The 22,286-nt window shown below is 50.7% G+C and overlaps 2 protein-coding genes across 12 annotated transcripts in view; one reads left to right on the top strand and one right to left on the bottom strand.

Moving 5' to 3' along the window:
- The first annotated feature begins 627 nt into the window (after nucleotides 1–627).
- LOC122372579 (homeobox protein cut-like 1) lies at nucleotides 628–11,320 on the top strand. Its single transcript, XM_043349954.1, has 3 exons — nucleotides 628–804; nucleotides 5,999–6,106; nucleotides 9,303–11,320. The coding sequence occupies exons 1-3, from the start codon at nucleotides 679–681 to the stop codon at nucleotides 10,299–10,301; spliced, it is 1,233 nt and encodes a 410-aa protein (XP_043205889.1). The 5' UTR covers nucleotides 628–678; the 3' UTR covers nucleotides 10,302–11,320.
- Nucleotides 11,321–12,392: 1,072 nt separating this feature from the next.
- Nucleotides 12,393–22,286, bottom strand: part of LOC122372578 (inositol hexakisphosphate and diphosphoinositol-pentakisphosphate kinase-like) — an 87,483-nt gene continuing 77,589 nt past the window's right edge. For 5 of the 11 annotated variants that reach the window (XM_043349947.1, XM_043349950.1, XM_043349952.1 and 2 more), the window contains 7 exons: nucleotides 21,654–21,758; nucleotides 20,963–21,015; nucleotides 20,536–20,714; nucleotides 17,320–17,355; nucleotides 15,827–16,015; nucleotides 15,234–15,422; nucleotides 12,393–13,713 (listed from right to left, as the gene is read on the bottom strand). In XM_043349947.1, coding sequence (XP_043205882.1) covers nucleotides 13,622–13,713; nucleotides 15,234–15,422; nucleotides 15,827–16,015; nucleotides 17,320–17,355; nucleotides 20,536–20,714; nucleotides 20,963–21,015; nucleotides 21,654–21,758 — 843 coding nt within the window. In that variant the 3' untranslated portion in view covers nucleotides 12,393–13,621. The remainder of the gene's footprint in view (nucleotides 13,714–15,233; nucleotides 15,423–15,826; nucleotides 16,016–17,319; nucleotides 17,356–20,535; nucleotides 20,715–20,962; nucleotides 21,016–21,653; nucleotides 21,759–22,286) is intronic. The other 6 variants (XM_043349948.1, XM_043349951.1, XM_043349944.1 and 3 more) reach the window with 2 other exon arrangements.

The following is a 22,286-nucleotide window of genomic DNA, read 5'->3' as shown; positions in this document are numbered from 1 at the left end:
CGTGGCTAGCGGCCAGGGGTGTGACGCGACACAGGCTTAAGTTCCTAACGCCACAATGGGAACGGCAAATCCGAGAGGACCTATTGCCACAGTAGGTAATTTAAGTCTAGATCTAGATTAGCACTGCTTGAGTTCGCAGACTTAATGAGCCAGGGAACAGTCGTGATCCAGACCACTGATTTTCTTCGGAAGACTGGCGAAAATTGATTAACTCAAGGGCACGGAAAGTTTCGTCGCGATCACCCGCTTTTTACGCGAGTTATTCGCGAAAAACCGAGGGGGTCCGTTGGACTTCCCCCATATCCCCCCCCCGGCCCCCCTAGATCATGTGTCGATAGGCCCAAGATAGGCCTACCTATGAGGCATCGTGATCAGGTGTCGCAACGGAAATAGACAAATAGTTATTTTTTGGGTGCATGATATTTTTCTGAAGAGCTATACTTCAAATTAGCAATAAGCAAGTGTTTCGCTTGAACTTTTTAGCTACGAGTCGAGGATAAGGCAATTGAACCATAATGTAGCCACTGTGTCCCTCGCTCAAAGAAAACAGTTTCATGACGTCATTTGATGTATTTGATGACGTATTATGCTCAAATCAAACTTTGTTTGCTATTTGCTTTTCTTCTTCCTTGGCGGCGGCGTGGTGTCTTTTGTGTGTGGTGTTTTTCTTGTTTGATTATGGCTGACGACGGCCCTGATGTGAAAAATCAAAAGAAATCTGTAAAACATGACAGTGGTGCTGCGGATCTAGAGCGAGTGACCGACTATGCTGAGGAAAAGGAAATTTCATCAGACATAACAGGGGTAAGAAACGTTACTTACTGCGTCGCTTTTGTCGATGTTGGTGCTGCTTGCTGTTATTTTATTATTTATCAATATATTGGTATGCTGCTAGTCTTCTTATCTGATTTTTTTTTAGTTTTACTAGTACCCCATTAGTGAATGGAGTTTTTTGTGTTTTAATTAAGTCCTACCGCAACAACTCTGTTTTTCGTTATTGGATGTTTTCATTAATTTGGTGCTAGTCCTGTATGTTTTTCTCGTCTTATTTGGAGCATGAATTAAAGTACTCAACTGTTGCAACAGTTGGAATTACCTTTTTCACTCAGTGAATAATGGGTTACATTTTTTATTTCAGTTAATTTTAAAGTTAACCATTGTAGTCACTGTGGATGTGATGTTTGGGAATAAATGCCGAATGCGTGAACTTAGATTACCAGATACCTGCAAAGTGCAAATCCAATCATATCAAATGCAAAGGTAGTTTAAAACCTTAATTTTTGCTCATATTGTAACAGGTGCCAGGTGGTGATCGAAGAAGTTTGGAATATATTTTGGGATGCTCTTTGTAGAATCTAAAATGGTTAGAGCACCATTACAACACAAATTTCACATATACACATGCAGTACACACATCAGTCGGGGAAACTGTGGTCAAATCTTCCATTTTTAGAAAGCCTTCCATTTTTGGAAGGATTTTCTATATATGGGTACGCACCTTCCAAAAATGGGTAGGGGAGAACGGGGCGATTTGGCCGCTCTTTTGTAAAAACGATATTTTGAGAAAACCAGCGCACGTTTGGTCGATTTCTTCATGGAGGGGTGTGTGGCGTTCAATTGCTGTTCCGGCCTATTACTTGCATCATGCCGGGACATCTCGTTTCGGTAGTAATTAATCGTTCTTTCAAAGACTGCACGGCGGCCAAATGACCCGGGTACCGGGGTCATTTGGCCGGGGGAGTGGGGTCATTTGGCCGGGCCTGTTATTCATAGACCTATACCCACTACAGAGCTGAGACAACCTGAAACATTGACGCCCAAGATTGTGCTTAGCTCATGATTCTGGATTGACTCGACTCATGACTGATGTGACGATCCAGATGCCCCAATGCTGACCCAAATGATGAGCATCGTGACTCATCTTTGGTTCGCCTAAAATCCTTAATTCTTCAAAGGACTAAGCTTACACTCGATTCATTTGAATCAGTGCAAGTGATGAGCCACATTTGATTTACGAGCTTACGACTCATGAGTTAAGCACTGCCCAGTGATAACAACAGCCAACCGTAATGGCTGCCAAATCGTAGATTGCTTTAGACGACAATTGCACTGCAAAAAGTCCTTTGTGCACGAGTTTTTGTTTATTTCAAACTCTGCCGTAAACATGAAATAAAAACGATTCCAGCAGGCCCCGTCTTCGACCCAGCACTTAAACACATCCACTGTAAAATACTGTCCCGACGGCATGGACACATGTCCAGTCATCACTGCGCTTCACCGTTCTTCACCTTTGCGCCCCGACCGGCTTTTTGAATGTTGATGCGCAGCTGCGGAAGTGGTCGGATGGACTCCATGGGCTTCCGACAAGCGACTGGGACAAGGCGACAGCAGGCGGCTGGAGCACGGCCGCGGCAGGCAGCTGGAGCACGGCCGGCCCCGGGGCTGGCGGCTGGAGCACGGCCGAGGCTGGCGGCTGGAGCACGGCCGCGGCAGGCAGCTGGAGCACGGCCGAGGCCGCGGCGTGCTGATCTGCCGTCGCTGGGGCAACAACCGGTACGAAGACCGCCGTCGGCGCAAATTCTTCGTCGAAAACCGGTTGAGCGGCGATATCCCGGCCGCTTCGAATGCTCTTCCGCGTGAAGGTGGCGTCTTAGGCACGACGAAAAATCGGCGCCGCCTGGTAGAAGACGATGTGACGTCCCGGGTTCACCATCTGCCGCCGGGTGCCGAAAGCCAATCAGCGGACACCTTGGTTAGGTCGTCCCTTGAATTTAGACTGCGCCGCATTACCATCCTCAGCGGCAGAACTTAGCCAGCGCAGCGCGTCGCTCGCAGACTAGGCAAAAAATCAACTGAGTCACTGGGCGGCCAATTCACCCCGTATGGGGCGGCCAATTTACCCCAATATGACATTTTTAGGAAAAGGGGTCCGCAGACAAGCGAAAATTGTTACTTAAACTTGCAAAAGGGTCAGACAGCTCCCTGAATTACCAGATTGTTCTACCAATAGAGTTAAAATTTTGATGTCACCCAAATAAGGATCACCATGCAACTTTTCGTAAAGAAGAAAAAGTTACGTTTTTTAGCCAAAATTCAAATATCGTTGGCTTTACAAAAAACTGGGCGTGACCGAGTTTCATAAGTTTCTTTCCAAAGTAGTTCTTATGATGGCGGGTGGTGCCATATTAAAAAATAATCGCTCGGGGCCGTCAAAACGCGTAGGCATGGGGCGGCCAAAGTGACCCGGGCGGCCAAATGACCCCGTTCTCCCCTACGCTGACGACGTCATCGTACCCAAATATAGAAAATGTTGCGCATATGTTGGAACTTACCGATTTCCGCCGAACATGAGGCAAATGCGACTATCGCCCCTGGTCGCTTTCTATTCGCCATAGTGAAGTGTCCATAATCTAGCGTGGATGCCTAAATCCTAGCGTGGATGTATTTTAGGTAATTTTTCAAAGTAATGAGTCGTGGAAAATTGACAAAAATTTACCGACAAACGATGGTTTTATAAGACTTTATCAAACATTTTGTAAGCAAAAAGCATCAAAAACGAAAAGTAAATATTTAAAAGTACTTTAGTGACGGGCCATGCTTGTTCGATACCGCCGACTTTATTTACAGTGCGGAATTGTCTGGACAGAGTGCGGCGGTTTCGGGAGTGTAGTGGCGAGTAAAACTTGTATTTGTTGCCGTTTTCTGCATTTATTAGCATATTGTGTGGTTGATTTCAATTTTTTAAGGCTTTTGCCAAACATTTGGGTGGAGGTCTCGTCATTTTTCAATGTTTTTTCCGGAATATGGGACGAATTAAATAGGCGTTGCTGCGCCGTTTTTCGTGTTACTTTCTATCGAAGGAGCATGAATCTTCAATTTATATGAGGAATAGTAAGTTTAATTTAAACCATTTTTTGTCAGGGCTATAGCTGTGTTCCTCCTGGTTGGTTATTGACCAGCTGTTTTCTCTTCTGAATTTCTATGTGTCCTCTAGAAGTAGAAAAAGAGAGCAGTGCGCCAGGACACCATGCTATTATATCACTATGTACATTGACATAGCATGCCTGTATTACCAACACTAGCACTGCTGCTTCTCCTTATATCAATGATCATAAATGGCAAAATCAACTCTTAATGTTACACATTTAAAAAGGCCGTAACTTAAATCAAAGAATGTGAATCACAGTTGGGAACACTGAGATTAGACCTTCCAATTTTGGAAGCCTTCCATTTTTGGAAAATGCATACCCATTTATGGAAGGTCCTTCCAAAAATGGAAGGCTTCCAAAAATAGAAGATTTGACCACAGTTTCCCCCACTGACATCAGTCATGCATTCATCTTCCTACACACAACTTGTACACATTTAGGCTCAGTTTGTACTTTGTATTGTCAAGCTGAACACATTTTGATTTTGTTGCTTCCTTAACAGGAAGAGACTCCTTACCTCAGTTGGGCAAACTAGACTTCTGGAATCAAAATATGAAGGCATCAATAATTTGATTCTGGTGGGAGGAGCCATGACCAAATATGGACATGAAATCAATTTTTTTATTCATTTGGGTACACTTGACTTCAAATGTATCGTAAGGGTTGAAAAAAGGCCCAAGATGGCAAGATTTTTCTTTAAATAGGAAGAAAAATGTGGTAGATATGCAAAAAAATGTTGCCTCAAAAACTAAGCAATTGTCACTTTGGCCTTGTGAATGGGAAAAAGACAGCCACTGTCCATCATGTAAAAGCTGTTTTGGGAAATCACACAGTATGCTATTTTTGTATCATGAATTGCATACTTAACAAGTAGTATTTGTGTAAAATGGCAAAATGAAATTTTTAAACCCCTTATTTTCATTGTTGTAGTGCTTTTATACTTATTACAGGTATGGTTTTTACCTGTAGCTTCAGTTTTTGTATTCTTGACATTTAAAATTGTTAATTGTTGTCAAATGTAGTGAAGGTAAAGTACAACAATGCTATAGGTATCTGTTGTGGTGCTGAGGATGACACCACTAAATGAGAATGATAGCAAGATAAATGCTGTATTCTTGCAAGCCATTGTTGCCTATTTGTTAACATTACCTGTTCTGTGAATCAAAATAATGATTAGCCAGCTGAGCATTGAATCAACATTTTGATTATCTGTTCACTTCAAAGTGAATCGATTTATTGATTGCCTTTCACTGCCCTTCAGAAGTCAGCTTACTATGATTTAAAAAAAAAATATTATTGTACTCAGTAGCAGAGTTCCAACATTTTTGTTCAACATTAAGCATGTTCCTTCTTGAAACACTGGCTTATTTTTAGATGATTGGTGATTAAGAAATGGTTACGTTTATGCCCAAATATGGTCTTGAAGAATCAATTTTTTATGCCTCCATTTTTTTTTCCAGAAGCCTAGTTTGCCCGACTGAGCTCATGCTATCCACCAAGCAAGTTGTTCAGCCTTGCAGAAATATTTGTTGAGACACAATGTGTTTCTTAGAGCACAGAATCAATCTTTTAATTTTGACCCCCTCTTTATCTTTGTCTGAGGTTTTTACTTAATGGATTTATTAATTTCCTTAAGTTGGTTTGAGAAAGTTTCATCAAGCGTCATGAATGAGATGCAAATTTCTGAGGAGAAAGCTCTTTTCAATTTTAATAAGTAACATAAGCTGGAGGTACTTTATATTGCCTCAATTCTTTATATGGAGCAAATTGATGTCCTCCATGTCTGTCAGTGTAAGGCTACTTACATTACATTGATATATTAATTCTTATTTGGATTTGTTCAGCAATCCACTGGACCCTTTCAAATAAGGTCAATATTTTTTTAAACTCTTCGACTGTATTGATTGTACTTCTAGTGTAATACAAGATGGGTTGTTTGGTTAGGCTATGGCTCATGACACTGGGCTATACTTAAAGCCAATTGCTTACACTGTATGGTTACTGTTTACCAGTCATTGTGTGTGCCTGCTGTCTTATTTGGCTCGCCATTCTTCACTGTGTGCCCTCAGGCTGTGGCTACAATTGGCGAACGGCGCAGAAAAGAAGCTCAGGAGAAGATGGAGCGGGAAATTGAACTGGCCAGGGTGGCCATCAAGAAAGATGATGTGGAGCTCATTGTGAGTAGCGGGACTGGGCTGGAGGGGGTAATTGGGATAGCTGGAGTCTGGCCAGAGGGCATAGCTGGGGGATCACAGTCTGGCTGGAGGATAGCTTGAACAGCCGCGGTCTGCCTGCACCACCCCTCACCTTTTATTGTAAATAAATTCTCTAGGCAATAGGGATTGCCGCGATCGCGCAGGAGGGGATAGCCGTTGTGGGGTGGAGGGTTAGCTTGGATAGTGGTGGTCTGGCCGGAGGCCCGGATGATCGCGGCTTGGCCGCTGGGAATAGAGTCTTAGATAGGATGGCTGCAATGTAGCGGATATGAAATATGACAGCGACGTGGTCGAGATATCTGCTAGCCAGAATATCGGATGGTGATTCGGCATCGATGGCGCGGGCGCTGCACCAAAAGGCTGCCACCTCTCTTTATGGCGATCAGCGTTGTTCCTAACTGACCGGGATCCCCGGAAGAGGCGAGGCTGGTCGCTCGCAGCATATCAATGGATGGTCTGACCGTTCTGTGGGATTATTGAGCTTGGCTTAAGACTTAGTCTGTCCATTTTTCTCTCGGTATATTATCAGTTCAGGCGTTTTTAATCGACTCGTTTAGCACAGGTGTTGATTTTACGCCATTTGTATACCATAATTCCGATAAAGACAAAGACAAATATCCACCAAAACATAACGAAATAAGATTCGGCTGAACATCCCATCCCTCATAACAGCATGATAACCAGATTGTGCTGTCTTGCAATGGTTTGCGGCGCATGTTAAATTCCGACATGATTGACTGAATATAACGATTGGCGAGATAACGTGGGCCGTACATCCTGCCATGGCATTCATATAGCGCTGTTTTAATGGTGGTGGCTAGTGGTGTCAATCGGAACTTGAATCTTCGGAATTCCGATTTTGTCCAATGTCCAATTCGGAATTCGGTTGGACAATGGCAGCAGGCTTTGGACAATCGCTTGATACACCTCAACATTTTTAAGAAGTAATCGTGTTTAACCCGCGCACCGACGGGGGTCTGCGCCAACTTCGCACCGACGGGGGGGGGCGGATGACCGCCCCCCCCCTGAGATCTCGAGAACGAAGCAAGATAGCGACAAGCGGTAAACGGCAAGGGATACGCACGGACAAGGTCTACAATTTTTACTAAGGTCATTTTCAGGTTAGGTCAAAGATGACGTCACAGGGGTCGAAAAAGTCAAAATGGCGGCGCTAGGTATGGAGAGAGTGTTTCTCGAATAACTTTCGAACTAGTCAATATAGGAACAAACTAAGGGCAGCATCGTGATCCTCTCGTCAATTCGCATCGAATGATATATATGTTGACCTCGAAAGGTCAAGGTCAAAGGTTGACCTCAGGTCACGTGACCTCGAGGTCATCATGTATATCATTCGATGCGCCTTGACGAGCTGAACACAATGAGACCATCCGCGCGGCTGTATCGTGTTCCTGTACGGAGTTATTGTCAAAAAACCGCTGGTGACCTTTGATGACGTCACATGACCTTACAGCTGCCCAACAGCAAAACAGACCTCAAGGTAGTAAAGGTTGATCGTATATGAGGTCATGTATGGTTTATGGGGCCATTCCGACCCGTTTTAGTGGTACAAACAGGGAGTTGATTTTTCCCCCATTGACTTATAATGGGGAGGTCGAGAAATTGACCTGACCTTAGGTCATCGATATCAAAATTCCGAGATATACAATTTGTAGCTACTAATGACCTTATAACATCCTGCGACTTTCAAAGGCCTCCGACATCTACTGTAGCTCTGGTACGGTGACAAAGTTGCAAAAAAATTACTTGAGGCTGGGTCATTTAAAGTGACCTGGTGACCTGACCTGAAATGTTAGGAGGTTCAAATTTGCACACCATGTGTAAAATTGATGAGGGAATAGTCGTACCAAATTTCGCGGCGCTACGCGCCGCGGTTTTCCCGCTATTCGCGAAAAACCTTAGGGGGGGGGGCGGATATCCGCCCCCCCCCGTCGGTGCGCGGGTTAACATTGACTGGCTATTAGAAAGCTCAGCTTTCGATATGGTAAACACTTTTGAGCTGGTAACGGTACATGAAAAGCAAATTAGATAACAGTGTTGAGTGTAAACTATTGCGTATGTGTCGGACATCTTTGGACAAATAGCTGGCTTGGACATTTTTGGACGGACAGTCGACGTAAGCATTGGACATTGGACGGACTTTGGACATACGTTTTCTGAAATTGACACCACTAGTGGTGGCTGGTTCTCTAGGCAATACTACTAATCTACAATCAGTTTCTCACATCCTTGTAATTTATCAGCATATACAGGAAATTAGTTTCGTTGAGTTGACCATTTTCCCGGACCGTCGCGTTTAAAATGGAAGAATGATTTAGCATGAGAACCTCAGCAACATTTCAGTCATCGGTTTTGGTCCGACAATAGTCATGGGGGAAATAGCCAGATGGGGAAGGAGTGTCCCTCGTTCTTCCTTTTTTGTTAGTTGAATGCCACCCTACTCGTATTTTACCTCTCTACATTATGCCACAGATGACATAATAGCTGGCTATGTGGGTTATTTTGGTTGTTATGGCAGTGATTATTGATATTATGTTAACTTATTTATGAATGCACAAACTAGGTCTCTGTCTGCGACTGCGACACTTTATACGTGACCACATTACTTGGCATTGTGGCAGAGACTCGGGTCTTCGTCTTTGCCATTACACTCTGTCTGACATATTTATTATGTTCCGACTGCCATTCGGGATTGCGTTATTCTTTGATTGAAGCTATTCATGTCGCCTGCATCATGTTGGTGTTGTTGGTGCTCTGTATCTGTGTCATTGTGGCCGTGTTTTTGTCAACGTCTCGTCAGTTGGTCATATCTCCTTTTCTCTGTCAGTGTCATAGCTCGTGTGATGTGTGGCGGCTGGCTGGGCTGCCCGGGTCGTGTCCTCGTGTCTCTGTCAGTGTATGTATCAGTGCGATTATCTGTGTGTTGTTGTGCGGCCGCTGGCCTGGCCGAGTCTCCAACCGTTTGTGCCATTACTCGTGTGATGTTGTGCGGCTTCTTCGCTGGTCTGGTCGTATATGTGTGTCTCTGTCTGTGCCATTACCCGTGTGGTGTCGTGCGCCCGCTGGCCGGAGCGGCCGGGCCGTGTCGGCGGCGCTCCGCCCGCTCTGACGCTGCCGGCCTCCGCCGCTGTGCCGGCAGGGCGCCGTCGACACGGCTCCCGTCGCAGAGGCCGTCCTCCAGTGGCTCACCGACAACAAGATCCACCACACGGTGTTCGCGCGCACCGTGCTCGGATGGAACTCGGCCTTCACACCGCTGCTCCGTAAACCGGTGCCCTGGCACGAGGCCGACCAGCGCACGCGCAAGGCCTACCAGGAGATGCTGGGCTGGCTGCAGCGGCCGCACCAGGAGCGGCTCGATACAGTACGCGAGAAACAGGACCAGATGAACCGCAAGCGGCGCACCGAGAGCTCGCAGAAGGACCAGCGCCGCCGGCGGCCGGACGCTGCCGGGCCGCCGCTCCAACAGTCGCCGATGGGCGTCGGCGGCCTGCCCGGGGAGCCGCTGCCCGGCTTCGGCATGGCCGTCAGTGGCCTGTCCGCCGAGCCGGCCGGCTACAGCGAGGACGAGTTCTCGCAGCCGGGCCTGCCGGCAGTGGGCGCGCCGTACGCGCCGCTGGCCGGCGGCGGGCCGACCGCCGTGGCGCCGCCCTCCTACCAGGACTCGGTGGTGCAGCAGCAGCAGATGGTGGGTGGAGGAGGGTACCAGGAGCGGCCGCCGCCACTCTACAGCGCCCCGCTGCCCGGCTACGAGGAGCTGAGCGGCGGCTACGGCGCGCCGGTCGGCTCCGAGCTGACGTTCGCCACTCAGCTGGGGCCTGTCGAGCAGCAGCCCGCGCAGCCTCCACCCCCGCAGCAGCAGACGGCGCCGCTGTCGCCGCCGGAGCTGATGCCGCCGGCGGACGGACGGCCGCTGCGCTCCCAGATCAGCCCGCTGCAGCGACGCGCGCTCATCGACATCTACCACGTGACGGCACGGCCCTCGTCGGCGATGCGGCAGCTGATCGCCAGCAAACTGGACCTGCCCCAGCGCACCGTCACGAACTTCTTCAGCGCGGCCCGCACGCGAGGCATCCGTAAACAGATGGGTCCCACGGCGGGCGAAAAGGAACTACCGGCGGTGGACGCGCGCCCCTGAGGGCCGAGCGCCGCCGCACGTCTGTGTCGCTTCCAACAGTGCCTTTACATGGTTGTACAAACTCGCGGTCGAAGCCGGAAGGCTGGCTGGCGTCTGCTGTGAACTGATGTGCCTTGAGGGCGTTGGACGCCAGCTATAGCCGTTAATGGATTTTGAGACCTCGCTGGACGGCTCCCGAAGAGCGCAGATCTTTTTACCTGATATTTTGGTATCGATGATATTGTACCGCGGCGTCTTCCACGGACGTCTTTGGCTGTAAAATCGGAGGTGAATTGGGTTGTTCTGCGCAGATTGATTTTATGACTGATTACAAGGGCCTTGTGCTGGAACCTGATTGTAGCCCGAATCTCAGAGGAGACTCGTTCGCCGAAATCGCTATTGGCTCAGTTAGAGTCTGAGCGGTTAGACGAGAAAGACGTATTCAGCAGTGCTTTCGTAAAAGAGCATAATTGAGCTAGAGCGGCGTGCGCCCTTCAGTTAGTGAGGCGCCCGTTTGGTACCGTATGACCTGATCGTGTTCAGTGCCTTGTGTGGTGCCGTGTTGATTAAAGGCCGTCGCTTGCGCCCTGGTTGGTCCTGTGTCCCTGTCGTGTTCAGTGCCTTGGGAGGTGCCCGGTTTTCGCCTGTGTGCTCGTCCTCCCCATGTCCGCATTTCTGGGCCGTGTTCAGTGCCTTGTGCCGGGTGGCTGGCGGCGGTCGGTTGTGTTATCGCCGCCCTCTCAGTTAGGGAGCGGTCGGCCGGCTGGCAGGCGGGGGCTCCGTGCTGCCGGACTGCGGTAGTTGGGTCTGTGTGGGGGTCAGCTATATACCTATACCGTCCTAGTGTGAGGGGTTTGAGGGAGCTCCCCCGCCTGGTTTATAGCAGGGTGCCACAAATACGGACGTATGACCGATTTTAGATGGTCCTTTCTGTTAGCATTTGCATGTCGCGAGCAGCGTATTTTTGTTTGTTATTCTGTATGATAGTCTATTTTTGTCTTGATTGTCGTTCCTCCAATAAAGGTATCCCGCATGGTCTCGGAAATCGGTTGGCTTTTCTAACTAACTATTATATGCGGTAGTTTGATAAATGAGACGGCCAACGATCCAAGAAAGGCTTGGTTATAACGCCAGCTTAATCTGTAGCTCATCTACCCACATTAATCGATCGAATGTGGGAGCAGAATTGTGAGATAGTTTCGTGGATGCCGTAGACTTAATAGCCGCTTGTCAGACTCGAGCAGCGCCAGCGAGATAAAACCGTTCGGCGTCTGGCGTCGCCAGCGATATAAGGCAGATGTGCAGAACGGTAGACAGAAACCAAGAAGCCATGTCCATTCCGAGCCAAACTCGTGAGAAAGACGTGATTGAAACCAGTCTCGCCGCGCCGAAAACACCAGTTCCTGTCCCTGAATAGACTGCAATAAATCTGCCAAGCCCAAATTGCTAGTTCGCACATGAGAGTAACCCGAAGACTGACGCTCTGTGCGTGCTGAAATCACCAGTTACCGTCACAAAAAAAAAATGAGTCGGAACCCGTCAGTCATTCTCCGGTCTTGAACAGAATGATCCGCGAGCACGGAAACTGCATAATCACGCTGGTAAACGGGAGTGACTGACGCTTCAGCGCTGTCGCCGCGCTTCGCAGTGTCTTCCCCAGGCGCTGGTGCGGGACGAACCGTTGGGAACGAGTGACGATGACCGTGCATTTGGCGAGGAGAGTCACGGTTCTGTCGCCAGACGAGCTCAGATGACAAACGTCGAGCTAGGGATGGGGAAAGAGTGGGATGGTTGGCGTGTGCGGGTGCGTGGGGGCCGGAATGATAGACGATAGACCTCGGTATACAAAGGTCTATGGATAGACTGTCAAGACTGATGATCTGTGCTGGTGGTGATATGACCGTTTGAACCAGTACCATTGTATTTCCTCCCATCTGGTAACCCCGTCCCCTCCCCGGTGTGTTTCAGATGACCGAGATGGAAATTCCACGGAACCGTGCCGAGCGTTGTCTGCGAGAGCACCACGGCGACGTGGTGCGCGCCCTGGTCACCCTCACCCAGTAACACCTCACCCCACCCGACCGACCCACCGCTTCATCAATACACGGCCTCTGTACTCAGTCTGTCTGTATTGGCGGGGCGGTGTTCCCGACTCATAAGGGGTACCGGCGGTTAGGTACGCAGGCACGGTACATTGGTACACAATGCGGTACCAAACGGTACCCAACATGAAACAATTGTGAGACACATCGGCGAATGTCGCGAAATACCCGGTGTCCCCGAAATGACATACAATGATGCGCGCTGAACACTTTGGCAGCCACATGCTCATGAACCCCCGGTATCAAAATACCTCCAAGACCCCCGGCGGTGCATTCACTAGCCGCATCGATACGACCGACGGGGACCGTTTTCACGGGCGCGCAGTCCTGAAACGAACACTGCGCGTGCCCCTATCGGGCGATTACGGGTCGTGAGACACGGGCGACCATCACGAGGTTGTTTGTTCTGAGAGAGCGCGTCACACAGCAAGATAAATACGATTAGAGAGCGATACTCCTGATGAGTTATCGGGCGGCCACAGCGCCCTGACTGAGACTGTCTACCGACCGGTCGGCGACACTATCACGGTACGCGGCGGCGGGCGCCATACTAGAGCCATCTGTTGGCGACAATCAGCTGCACATGAGTCGGGCGCGGGCGGCAGAGCGGGTCACCGCCCGCGCCGCCGTATACAAAACACCTCAGCCGGAGTAGCGGCTCGGCCGTTACACTGATAATACTCCGGCGCCACATCACTGACGTCAGGTACGTCATCAACTGACGTCACTAACTTACGATCACGTCATCACTGGCCGCCCACCGCGGCGGGCGGCGCGCATTGCACGGAAGGTGAAGGGACGGCCGCCACCGGCGCCCAGTCTCCAGTAACCCGGTGTGTGTCCAGGTGGCGGCTTACCACGAGCTATAATTAATAAGTCAGGCCTTGTCAAGGACTGCGGTCAATAGGTCAGCCTGTAACAAACTGTAGCTTGTAGGTCGGTTCTGTAACGAACTACAGTCTCTAAGTAGGCCCTTTGACAGACTGCAACCCACAGAGACAGACCCTATCACTGACTGCGATCATCTGGGCCAGCAGGCGGAGCCCTGGGCCACTGACTTACTGTAGGCCGATATCGCGTACCATACAAAGCCTCTGAAGTTTTGTATCACCGACCATAGAACCTCAGTAGCCTGGTATCACGGACCCAGACTCTAGCCTCTGTGGACGACAGTACGGTCTGCCACTGTGGGACCGCAGACACTGAAGCCTCTCTGCATGACGGCGGTAACAGCCGGTGCTACCAGCCGTCGCTGACCGCTCTCGCCCCGTCCAGCGGTGTCGTAGAGCCCGGAGATGAGACGAATGATGATGGACCGCTGATGCTGAGACCTGACAGGCACAGGAGAGCGTTTGTTACACAGTGTCACTGACACGATAGTGGCACACTCAGTTCACTACACAGCCGTGGTCACAGGCGGCGATACGGCCTCATACATTGCGTTCACTGTTGGTGCCTACATACTACATAGCTCTGAGGAGCATCAGTAATACCTACACAGAATACGACAGCAGGCTGGCGTTACCGGGTAATATGCTCACACGTATAATGGAGGTTATACTGGGTGTAGACGTCCGGGAGGGTGTATTATCGGGACATTTCACGCCGTGGGAAGTTCCGTGCTTTTACGGTGGTTGCCAAGTCGGTTAAATGCGACGTAAAGCACGAGTAATACACATAAAACGCAACGAGCGTCCGTTACTACATGCATGCACGGCAAAAACGCTTTGGGAATGAAACTGTGCGAACGACGATTAAATGCGACCGCGAGCCAATTTCGTGGTCCGCTGGTGGATCATCGTGGTCGAAATTATGTGAACATTGTGGTAGCTTAAAATGCACGGGCACGCTAGCACCAACAGCTAGACTAGCGGATACTGAAACACATCTAACAACTTGCGCTACTGGTGTGACGGTTCAAGCAACCATCCTGGGATACCCGTCTGTCCGACTGAGTATTGATTACGCCGTCTGTAGCCCGATGAATCAGTCAGAGAGTGCGCACTGCGCAAGTAACCCTATCTCGGCGTGTGGTGGCACCCTAGTTTTTTTCAGACCACCTGACATCCACAAGACATGGTGTAGTGTGCAAGTCACCGTGATTTGCTATTTCTAGGTTAACTGAGGTTCGTGGCGCGTGGTTAGTAACGGATACTTTGTGCCTATCACGATAAGTTTGAGACTAAGTTCACGTGACCAGTTCCCACTGTGGCCTACTTTGAGGAAATGAACCGAACCGCTCGTCGGCGGCGGCGACCGTCCCTTCCTTCACACTATGGTCTGCTGAACAGCTCATTTCCTCAAAGAGCACTCAGGAAACCGTGACTCGGAGAGCTTTTGGACTATTTGTGAGTTGCTTTCCTCGTCGTGACTGCCGTCTGACTGAAGATGTCTGCCTCACAGCTGTCCGACTCATCGTGCATGTGGGTGAGTGTATCCTACTCACTGAGTTGGTGATTTGTCCGACTCACCGTTTGTGAGCTATCTGATCGGGCTCTCCAACTCACTGTATGTAGGAGTATCTGACTCACTGTGTGTAAGAGTATCTGACTCACTGTGTGCGGGTGAGTGTATCCGACTCACTGTGGTGAGTTGGTGAGCTCTCCGACTCACTGTAAGTTGGTGATCAGTGTGACCCACTGTGAGTTGGTGAGTGGTGAGTGCAGGCTCAGCAGCAGCGGCGGCGGCCGGTCCGGCTGGGTAGTGGGTAGTGTGTTTAGTTAGTTACTAATATGGCTCGGTTCCCCGACTCCCTATGAGTTGGTAAGCTCTCTGACTCACAGTGAGTTGGTGAGTGCAGGCCGAGCGGCGGCGGCCGGTTACAGTTGTGTGACTATCCTCTCCGACTCACTGTGAGTTGGTGAGTGCAGGCCGAGCGGCGGCGGCCGGTCGGGCTGGTCGGCGGCCGCCGCCGGCGGCGGTGCGCGAAACTCCATCGACGTGACCCGGTCGATGAAGGCGTTCACCTGACGCAGTGACATGGCGTTGTGCAGCGTCTCTAAGGGCCGGATGGACGGCACGCCGCCGCAGCCCTCGATGCCTGTCAGAGCGGGGAGGGATAGGGTAGTCAATTACTGCACTTCTTCACTGCTTCAGATACCTCAGCATATGCATCAGCCCGTCATGGAGCTGCGCAGACTACACTCCCAGCACATCCACTACTAGTTTTCGCTAATATCTACCTATCCCCGCCTACCCTGACGCTACTCCTAGTGTCCCTCTGAACCGGCCCCTTTAACATATTTGTCTCATGTCGCCCTTCCCCTACCCGTACTTCAAACCATGGACACCTCAGAACTTATATCCCACATTACTCTATCCACATTCATCAGCCGTACTCTATACCACGGTTGGTTCACACCATTCATCCACCCCGCCATCTAGTAAATACTGCAGAACGTGTGATCCCGCCGCCCTCCCTTCCCCTCTCGCCCCTCTACCCACCGATGGCCGTGACAGGTGTGAAGAGTGACTTGAGCTCGGGCGCCGACGACGACCCGCTGATGACAGCCGTGGAGAACAGGGAGCTGGCCGAGCCGCCGGGCGCTCCCAGCTGCAGCTGCTGGTTCAGGATGGACAGCTGGTGGGCGTACTGTGTCTGCGAGGGTACAGAGTGACGCTGCCGGCGCAGCTCTGTGGAGGGGGGGGAGAGGGGGTTAGTGGCTGAGAGGGCACCGTACTGTGTCTGGGATGGTACCGAGTGACGCTGCCGGCGGAGCTCTGTGGAGGGGGGGAGGGGGTTAGTGGCTGAGGGGGCACCGTACTGTGTCTGCGAGGGTACCGAGTGACGCTGCCGGCGGAGCTCTGTGGGGGGGGGGGGGAGGGGTTAGTGGCTGATGGGGTACCGTACTGCGTCTGGGATGGTACCGAGTGACACTGGCGGCGGAGCTCTGTGGGGGGGGAGGGGGTTAGTGGCTGAGAGGCACCGTACTGTGTCTGCGAGGGTACCAAGTGACGCTGGCGGCGGAGCTCTGTGGGGGGGGGGGGGAGGGGGAGGGTTAGTGAGTGAGACGGCACCGTACTGTGTCTGCGAGGGTACTGAGTGACGCTGCCGGCGGAGCTCTGTGGGGGGGGAGGGGGGAGGTAAGTGGCTGAGAGGGCACCGTACTGTGTCTGGGATGGTACCGACTACCGAGTGACACTGGCGGCGGAGCTCTGTGGAGGGGGTAGTGAGGGAGTGGTAAAGAACGGAGTAGCTATGTATGTGGAAGGGGGAGAGGTTGATGGAAGGGGTGACGCTGCCGGAGCAGTTCTGTACAAAAGGGAGGGAGTAGTAGGCGAAAAGGTCTGCCGCAGGGGACAGAGAGGTGAATTACTGGCGAGCTGTTGGTGACTCAGCCTTGTGGTGATGGAGAGGTCGGGGGTAGGGTAGGAATGGACGGAACAGATCTGACTAGGGCCAGAGAGGTCAGTGAATGGGGTGGTCAAAGACGGGGCAGGTCTGGTGGGAAAAAACAGCCGGGGTGACTGATGGACGGAGTACACGTATATCATCCAGGGGTGGCGGACGTCAGTGGATGGGGTGGTGATTGAAGGAGCAGCTCTGATGGGGAGGGGTGAGGTGAGATAACTGACAGTGGGATGGCAATGGACAGAGCACTGTGAAAGGTTGTACGGAACGCGGAAATAAAACAATAACGGGCAAATAAATAGACATGTTTGGTAGTCAGACCATTATTTGGTAGCTACTAACTATACTAGACAACTGATTCTACTCAGCGATAACTACAGCTATGTAATTGGCTAAGCGGAATGCTTTATTCTGCTAAGTCGATTTTAGCTTTCACAAGCACATCATAAAAGGCGCCTAAGAAAATCGGGCCACAAGAAAACCGATATTCTTCCATGTATGCATGAATGACTAAAAGTCCTAATTAGCTCGACGAGTAGATTCAGCTTTTCTTGATTATCACAATATCCCCGTTTTATTGGCTCACCTTCGTCGTCGTCGTCTTGCTCGCTGACGCCGTCTGCTGGCGGGCAGACAAGCCGAAGTTAGTCACACGCTAACTAGATGGCGGGGCAGTCGGGCGTCCTGGGGCCGGCCGGGGTCGGACTGCACCGGGGTCATCACAGACAGAGGCGGTACGGGTCATGGCCGGACTACACCGCCACATGCGCTCTGGTCCAATGACCACTTTACTGCCGCAGCTGACCGTCTAACCTGCTCGTCGTGCCGAGACTATCTGCTCTAGCTATAGAATTATACTTGTATTCTATCGCGTCCCGTCTTTTAGTTTTCACTTGAGCCCTGCATGGGTAAGAAGCAGAGGCCTCCCTCGCAAGATATCCGATTAGGAGGTCGTCATAAATATAGTGAAATGGTAAGGGATTATAGCGAGGTTATGTTCTACAGTCAACATCTATATACATTATACATTATACATACTCTAAATACAATCTAATCAAACACAGTACTGTGTAACCAAAACACAGCTTGGCGCTGATGTGTGTGAAGCACTGTGAGGAGCCTACACTACCACTTAACTGTCCCAGGTCTCTGAGGCGCCGGCAGCCCTAGCAGACATAGCCTTCAGCAAAGGTCGCTGTCCCGTGCCTGACCCCACTGGGAGTGACTGCTGAGTGCTGGCCAAATATGATAAATACGTGCCGCGGAGAGGAGCACATGCAATGACCCCCAATGACCCCGGGGCGCCCCACCGGACCCGCGCGGCCGGCCCCACACCCCTCAGACGATACAGCACACACTGCGCGTGCAGGATAGTAGTTGAAGATAGATACAACTAGCTTTTACAGAATCGTGCAATGACCTATTTCTAATTAACGTCTTTGAGTGAGGACAATTTGAAGAGGGCGATTATCATCAGCCAGTGTCTGATATATGCTAGCCAGTCTGTCTGTCGTTCCATGTGCCTACAAGGTCTCAGTCCGTCTCTATATTATACCTCTTCTTATTGTCCATTTGTGTGGTGTCTCTGAACACCCTTAGGTAGCAACCAGCATGCAGTAGAAGTGGTGGAGAGTAAAGCACACGGTGTAGCCTGCGCCCTTGGCCGATGCTGTGCTTTGTAAAGCGTGTAAAGCGAAGCACCCATTTGAGCGTTCCGCAGTGGCATGGTGGAAAGACGACAGGCCTAGCAGCCGCGCCTCAAGCTCCACTTGGCGCACAGGGACAGAATCATCATTCATCCGACCCAGCCCAACCACCTAGAAAGTAGCAGAATAGCAGCGACCTAGCCACGCGTTTGCTGATAGAAGCCACCAAGCGACGAGCTGCATTCCGGAAAGCGTTTTGTGACAGCTGCACTTCAGAGGATCACTCAGTCTTCTCAACAGTAAGAGTCCAACCACAGCTAGAAAAGCGTTCACGAACTTGGACTGCACAGCTCTGCGACTGACCACAGGAGTGACCTCGCTGGTCACCGCGTCACGGCTATGCATGTCGTGCAGTCAGGAAAACAGGACTGCTACCATCTTTCCATAAAGAAGGTAGGAGAGTGCTGTAGGTAAAACGGCACGGAGAGGAGAGTGAAGCCCGCTCCCGTCTGTCTCTTCACCCGCGTCCGCTTACCGCCTGCCCAGCTAGCGGGCCGGCTCCGGTCACCGGGGACCGCCGCCGTCCGCTGACGGAGCGCTGAGAGCAGTTGGAGCAGCGCCGAGCGCACCGACGCGGCACGCGCCCGCCGCGCACCGCCGCCGAGCTCCTCTGAAGAGGTAAGTTCGGAAATATGAGCTAAGGTGTGATCGGAAACGAACGGAGCTCTCTCAGGCGTGCAAGAGAAAACATGCATATCTATCAAGCATCGTTAATCATTTGACCGATATTGCAAGAGCTCTGGATAGCTCAACCTTACTCGAACTAGCTCAGTGCAGTCAACCAGCCTCTGGGGCAGGTGCTTGAGCTTGGGCCTTCTTAACAGCAGCTAACGTGCGTTGCTCTCAATATTGTGTGCGGATGGTTTGGTGAGTGGCCTTTTATCACATCAAAGGGGATGGTCGCATGCCAGGTTAGTGCGTCAAAAGAATTTAGATAGGATGTCAATGGAAACAAGAAATAATGAATGGTGCCTTCTCGCAATGCGTCAATATTTCTGGAACACATTCAACTGCGTCATCTTGGAGCATGTCCAAAGCATCACATCTTTATCTAATTCATAATATTACGCTCGTCAAGCTGAACTTCAACCTACAATGAGAAACTGAGATGGCAATTCAACGACATATTTCTTGAATGCTTTAATATTTTGTACCTACACTTGCAACTAAAAAGCAAACAATTAGCTTCATCTTTACAGAACCACTTGATAGAACTCCTGGGCCTACGGCCCAATTTCGCCTACTGTAAATACGTAAAGGTGTGGTAAAGGTCATAATACAGCAATAAACTAAACCAGATATAATGCCGTCTGTAGCAAACTCCTCGCACAGTAGGACGCTTCAACAAGCCTCCCTAGATTGAGCTTTTAACTTCCATCAAACTTTGCCAGAAAAATACAAAGAAATACACAAAGGAATTGCAAAATGCGGCCGTGTCTCATTACTGAGTGTTTGAACAGCGTGTCACGAGAACGACTCCATAGGTCCTGCAAAATATGCACTCAATTATACGTCAGCTTGTGGCGAATAACTGCCCGTGTTGGAATGTGTTCAAGAATGGCCTTAATCCCTTGCCCTGCACGAGCCGATGCAAGGTTTCTTCCGATGTTCATGCCGGTGTGTTTCTTCCGATGCCGGTGTATTTCGACAACCATCTGGATCCATGGCAACCATTTCAAGTTCCAACCTTCTGAAACGGGTTCCACATCGAATCCCACCGAGACTGGCGAATCACAAACCAGGTTGTCCCTTTTCTATTCACCCGTGTGGTTAACTTCACTCACATAGTGTAAGTGTGGAGTGTGGTGAGTGTAAGGGTGGTGAGTGCGGGTGTGATGAGTGTGAGTAAACGGCCGGCCACTCATACTCATAACTTCCTGTTAAATCTACCAAATACTCGCTCCTGCCTAAGCGCTCACTACTAATAAATCGGCACTAAGTCCGTCTACGTCTATTCCGTCTATCTGTCTGCGTATATGTGCACGTCTCTCCCTGTTCCGTCTATCCGTCATGCTCATCTGTCTCTGTCTCTGCCTGAGTACGTCTCTCCGCCCCACCCGACTATGTTTGTACATCTACCGTCTCCCGGTACCCACCTGGTCGCACTGCCGGCGGTGGTTCGGTAATGCCCCGCTCCATCAGACCCTCCAGGCTCCGGGGCCGCTCCTCGGCTCCCGTGCCGGCTCCCTTACGGTCCGGGGAGCCGGGGTGGGAGCACGAGCGGAGCAGGTCCTGGTGCGGCGGCGACAGGTGCGCGGGAGACGTGGCCACGCGGCTGGAGGAACACAGAGGCCAGCCGTCAGACGGGCGGACGATAAGGACCGAACCGGGGTGAACACAACGCGTGTACTAGCTCTTCTATCCGTCTCACACACGAACTATGTGGCAGTCAGGCGGTCTATAGGCAGGAAGTAAGCTGAAATTTGCATCCCCGTTTATGCAGGGGACGGTGTGTGATCGGTGGCCAACGGCCACTCCTCCTTCGGTTCTTGCCGCCGAAAAAAAATCCCGACGCCCGCTTACCTGATGTTAATCGGCTGTGACTGTGGCAGCCAGCTGGTTCTGCTGGAACTCGACTGGAAGACACAAACAACAGGTGTTAGAAGTCAGATAGACAGAGGTTGTTTAACAACAGACATCAGGCACACACGAGAGCCGTCAGACTGGTCAGACAGATGTCCGATAAAGGCACAGACACGGGTTGTCAAGGATCGAACATCCCATACCGATTTTTGAGAGTCAGTGTCAGAGCAATAAGACGTCAGGTGAAGAAACATACACGAGGTGTCACAGCGGCCAGCGATATTAGACAGTCAAGCGACATCCGACATCAAACAAGAACAGACAGGCTTCATCAGACGCCAGCCACAATCTAAGATCATACCCTGCACTCCATGTGGCCTCACAGAAGAGCTCCTGTTTCTGCTCGCCTGTATGGTCGGGTAACGCCGTATCCTCCATTGTACCGTGTTCTGATCCTATTTCTGAGTGGTCGCATGAGGAAGTATATCCATATTACGTCTACGTGTTCGAGCAACGTCATATTAATAATATACCCTGCGTGTCTCTGTAGTTGAATAGTGCCCTGTTCCGAAATAGTGCCCTGTGTCCTGTTCCGGAGGTCCATCCAGCCATTGCGTCTCAGTGATAGAATTGTGCCGTATGCTCAATGCATCCCGTTCCCTCTATACTCTCCCGTCTTCACTATAGTCACCTGGTAGTCGGAGTGTTTGTCGGGTTCCGAGCCACTGTCGGCCGGCTCCGCCTCCTCCTCGATCATCGACGGCGGACGACGCACCGCAGCGTTAGTCGGCTTATGCTACCGAACGGGCACAGCGCGCCGGACACTCGTCAGAACGGCACGCCACACGGCACACAGGGCACACACGGGGAGGGCAGCACGCGGCCAGACGTACCGCAGCACGGCACGGAGAATACAGGGTGCGGAGGGTACTCATGCGCAGCGACAGCGGTACTGGAAAAAATACAGCAATACTGGAAAATGACACCCAAAATTACACCTTATTAGTATGGGTCCCCATTCAGTGAACATCATGGCCTACACTCAGATCCTGAGTGCGCCACAGGTAGCTAACATCGTGCGCGTTGCAACAGGTTTTTTTAGGGCCTCGAACTTTGGGCATTTGGTTCGTCCTTGGTGTTGCAGTTTGACTTATTGGATCCCCGGCTTCAACTTTTCGGCGCCAAGAAGTCAACTAGATTGCCATCAGTAAGTTTGCTCTTATCTTTACATTCCACACCAAAATCCCTCCAAAGTTTTTGATGCTTTGTGCTTTTTTCTAAAAGCTTCGCAAGGTGCCCTATTGTAAAACGAAATAGGTGAAGT

The sequence above is a fragment of the Amphibalanus amphitrite genome, unplaced genomic scaffold (assembly GCF_019059575.1).
Source record: "Amphibalanus amphitrite isolate SeventyFive unplaced genomic scaffold, NRLGWU_Aamphi_draft 001375F_arrow, whole genome shotgun sequence".
NCBI lineage: Eukaryota > Metazoa > Arthropoda > Thecostraca > Balanomorpha > Balanidae > Amphibalanus > Amphibalanus amphitrite.
The sequence above is the reverse complement of the archived record's forward strand: the minus strand, read 5'-3'. Positions and strand labels throughout refer to the sequence as shown.

Bases quoted from the DNA above. Each gene is read 5' to 3' on its own strand.
- LOC122372579 (XM_043349954.1), top strand. From the start codon at position 679: ATGGCTGACGACGGCCCTGATGTGAAAAATCAAAAGAAATCTGTAAAA. The intron at 805-5,998 runs GTAAGAAACGTT...GTGTGCCCTCAG, and splicing joins TTTCATCAGACATAACAGGG to GCTGTGGCTACAATTGGCGA. The intron at 6,107-9,302 runs GTGAGTAGCGGG...CTGTGCCGGCAG, and splicing joins AAGATGATGTGGAGCTCATT to GGCGCCGTCGACACGGCTCC.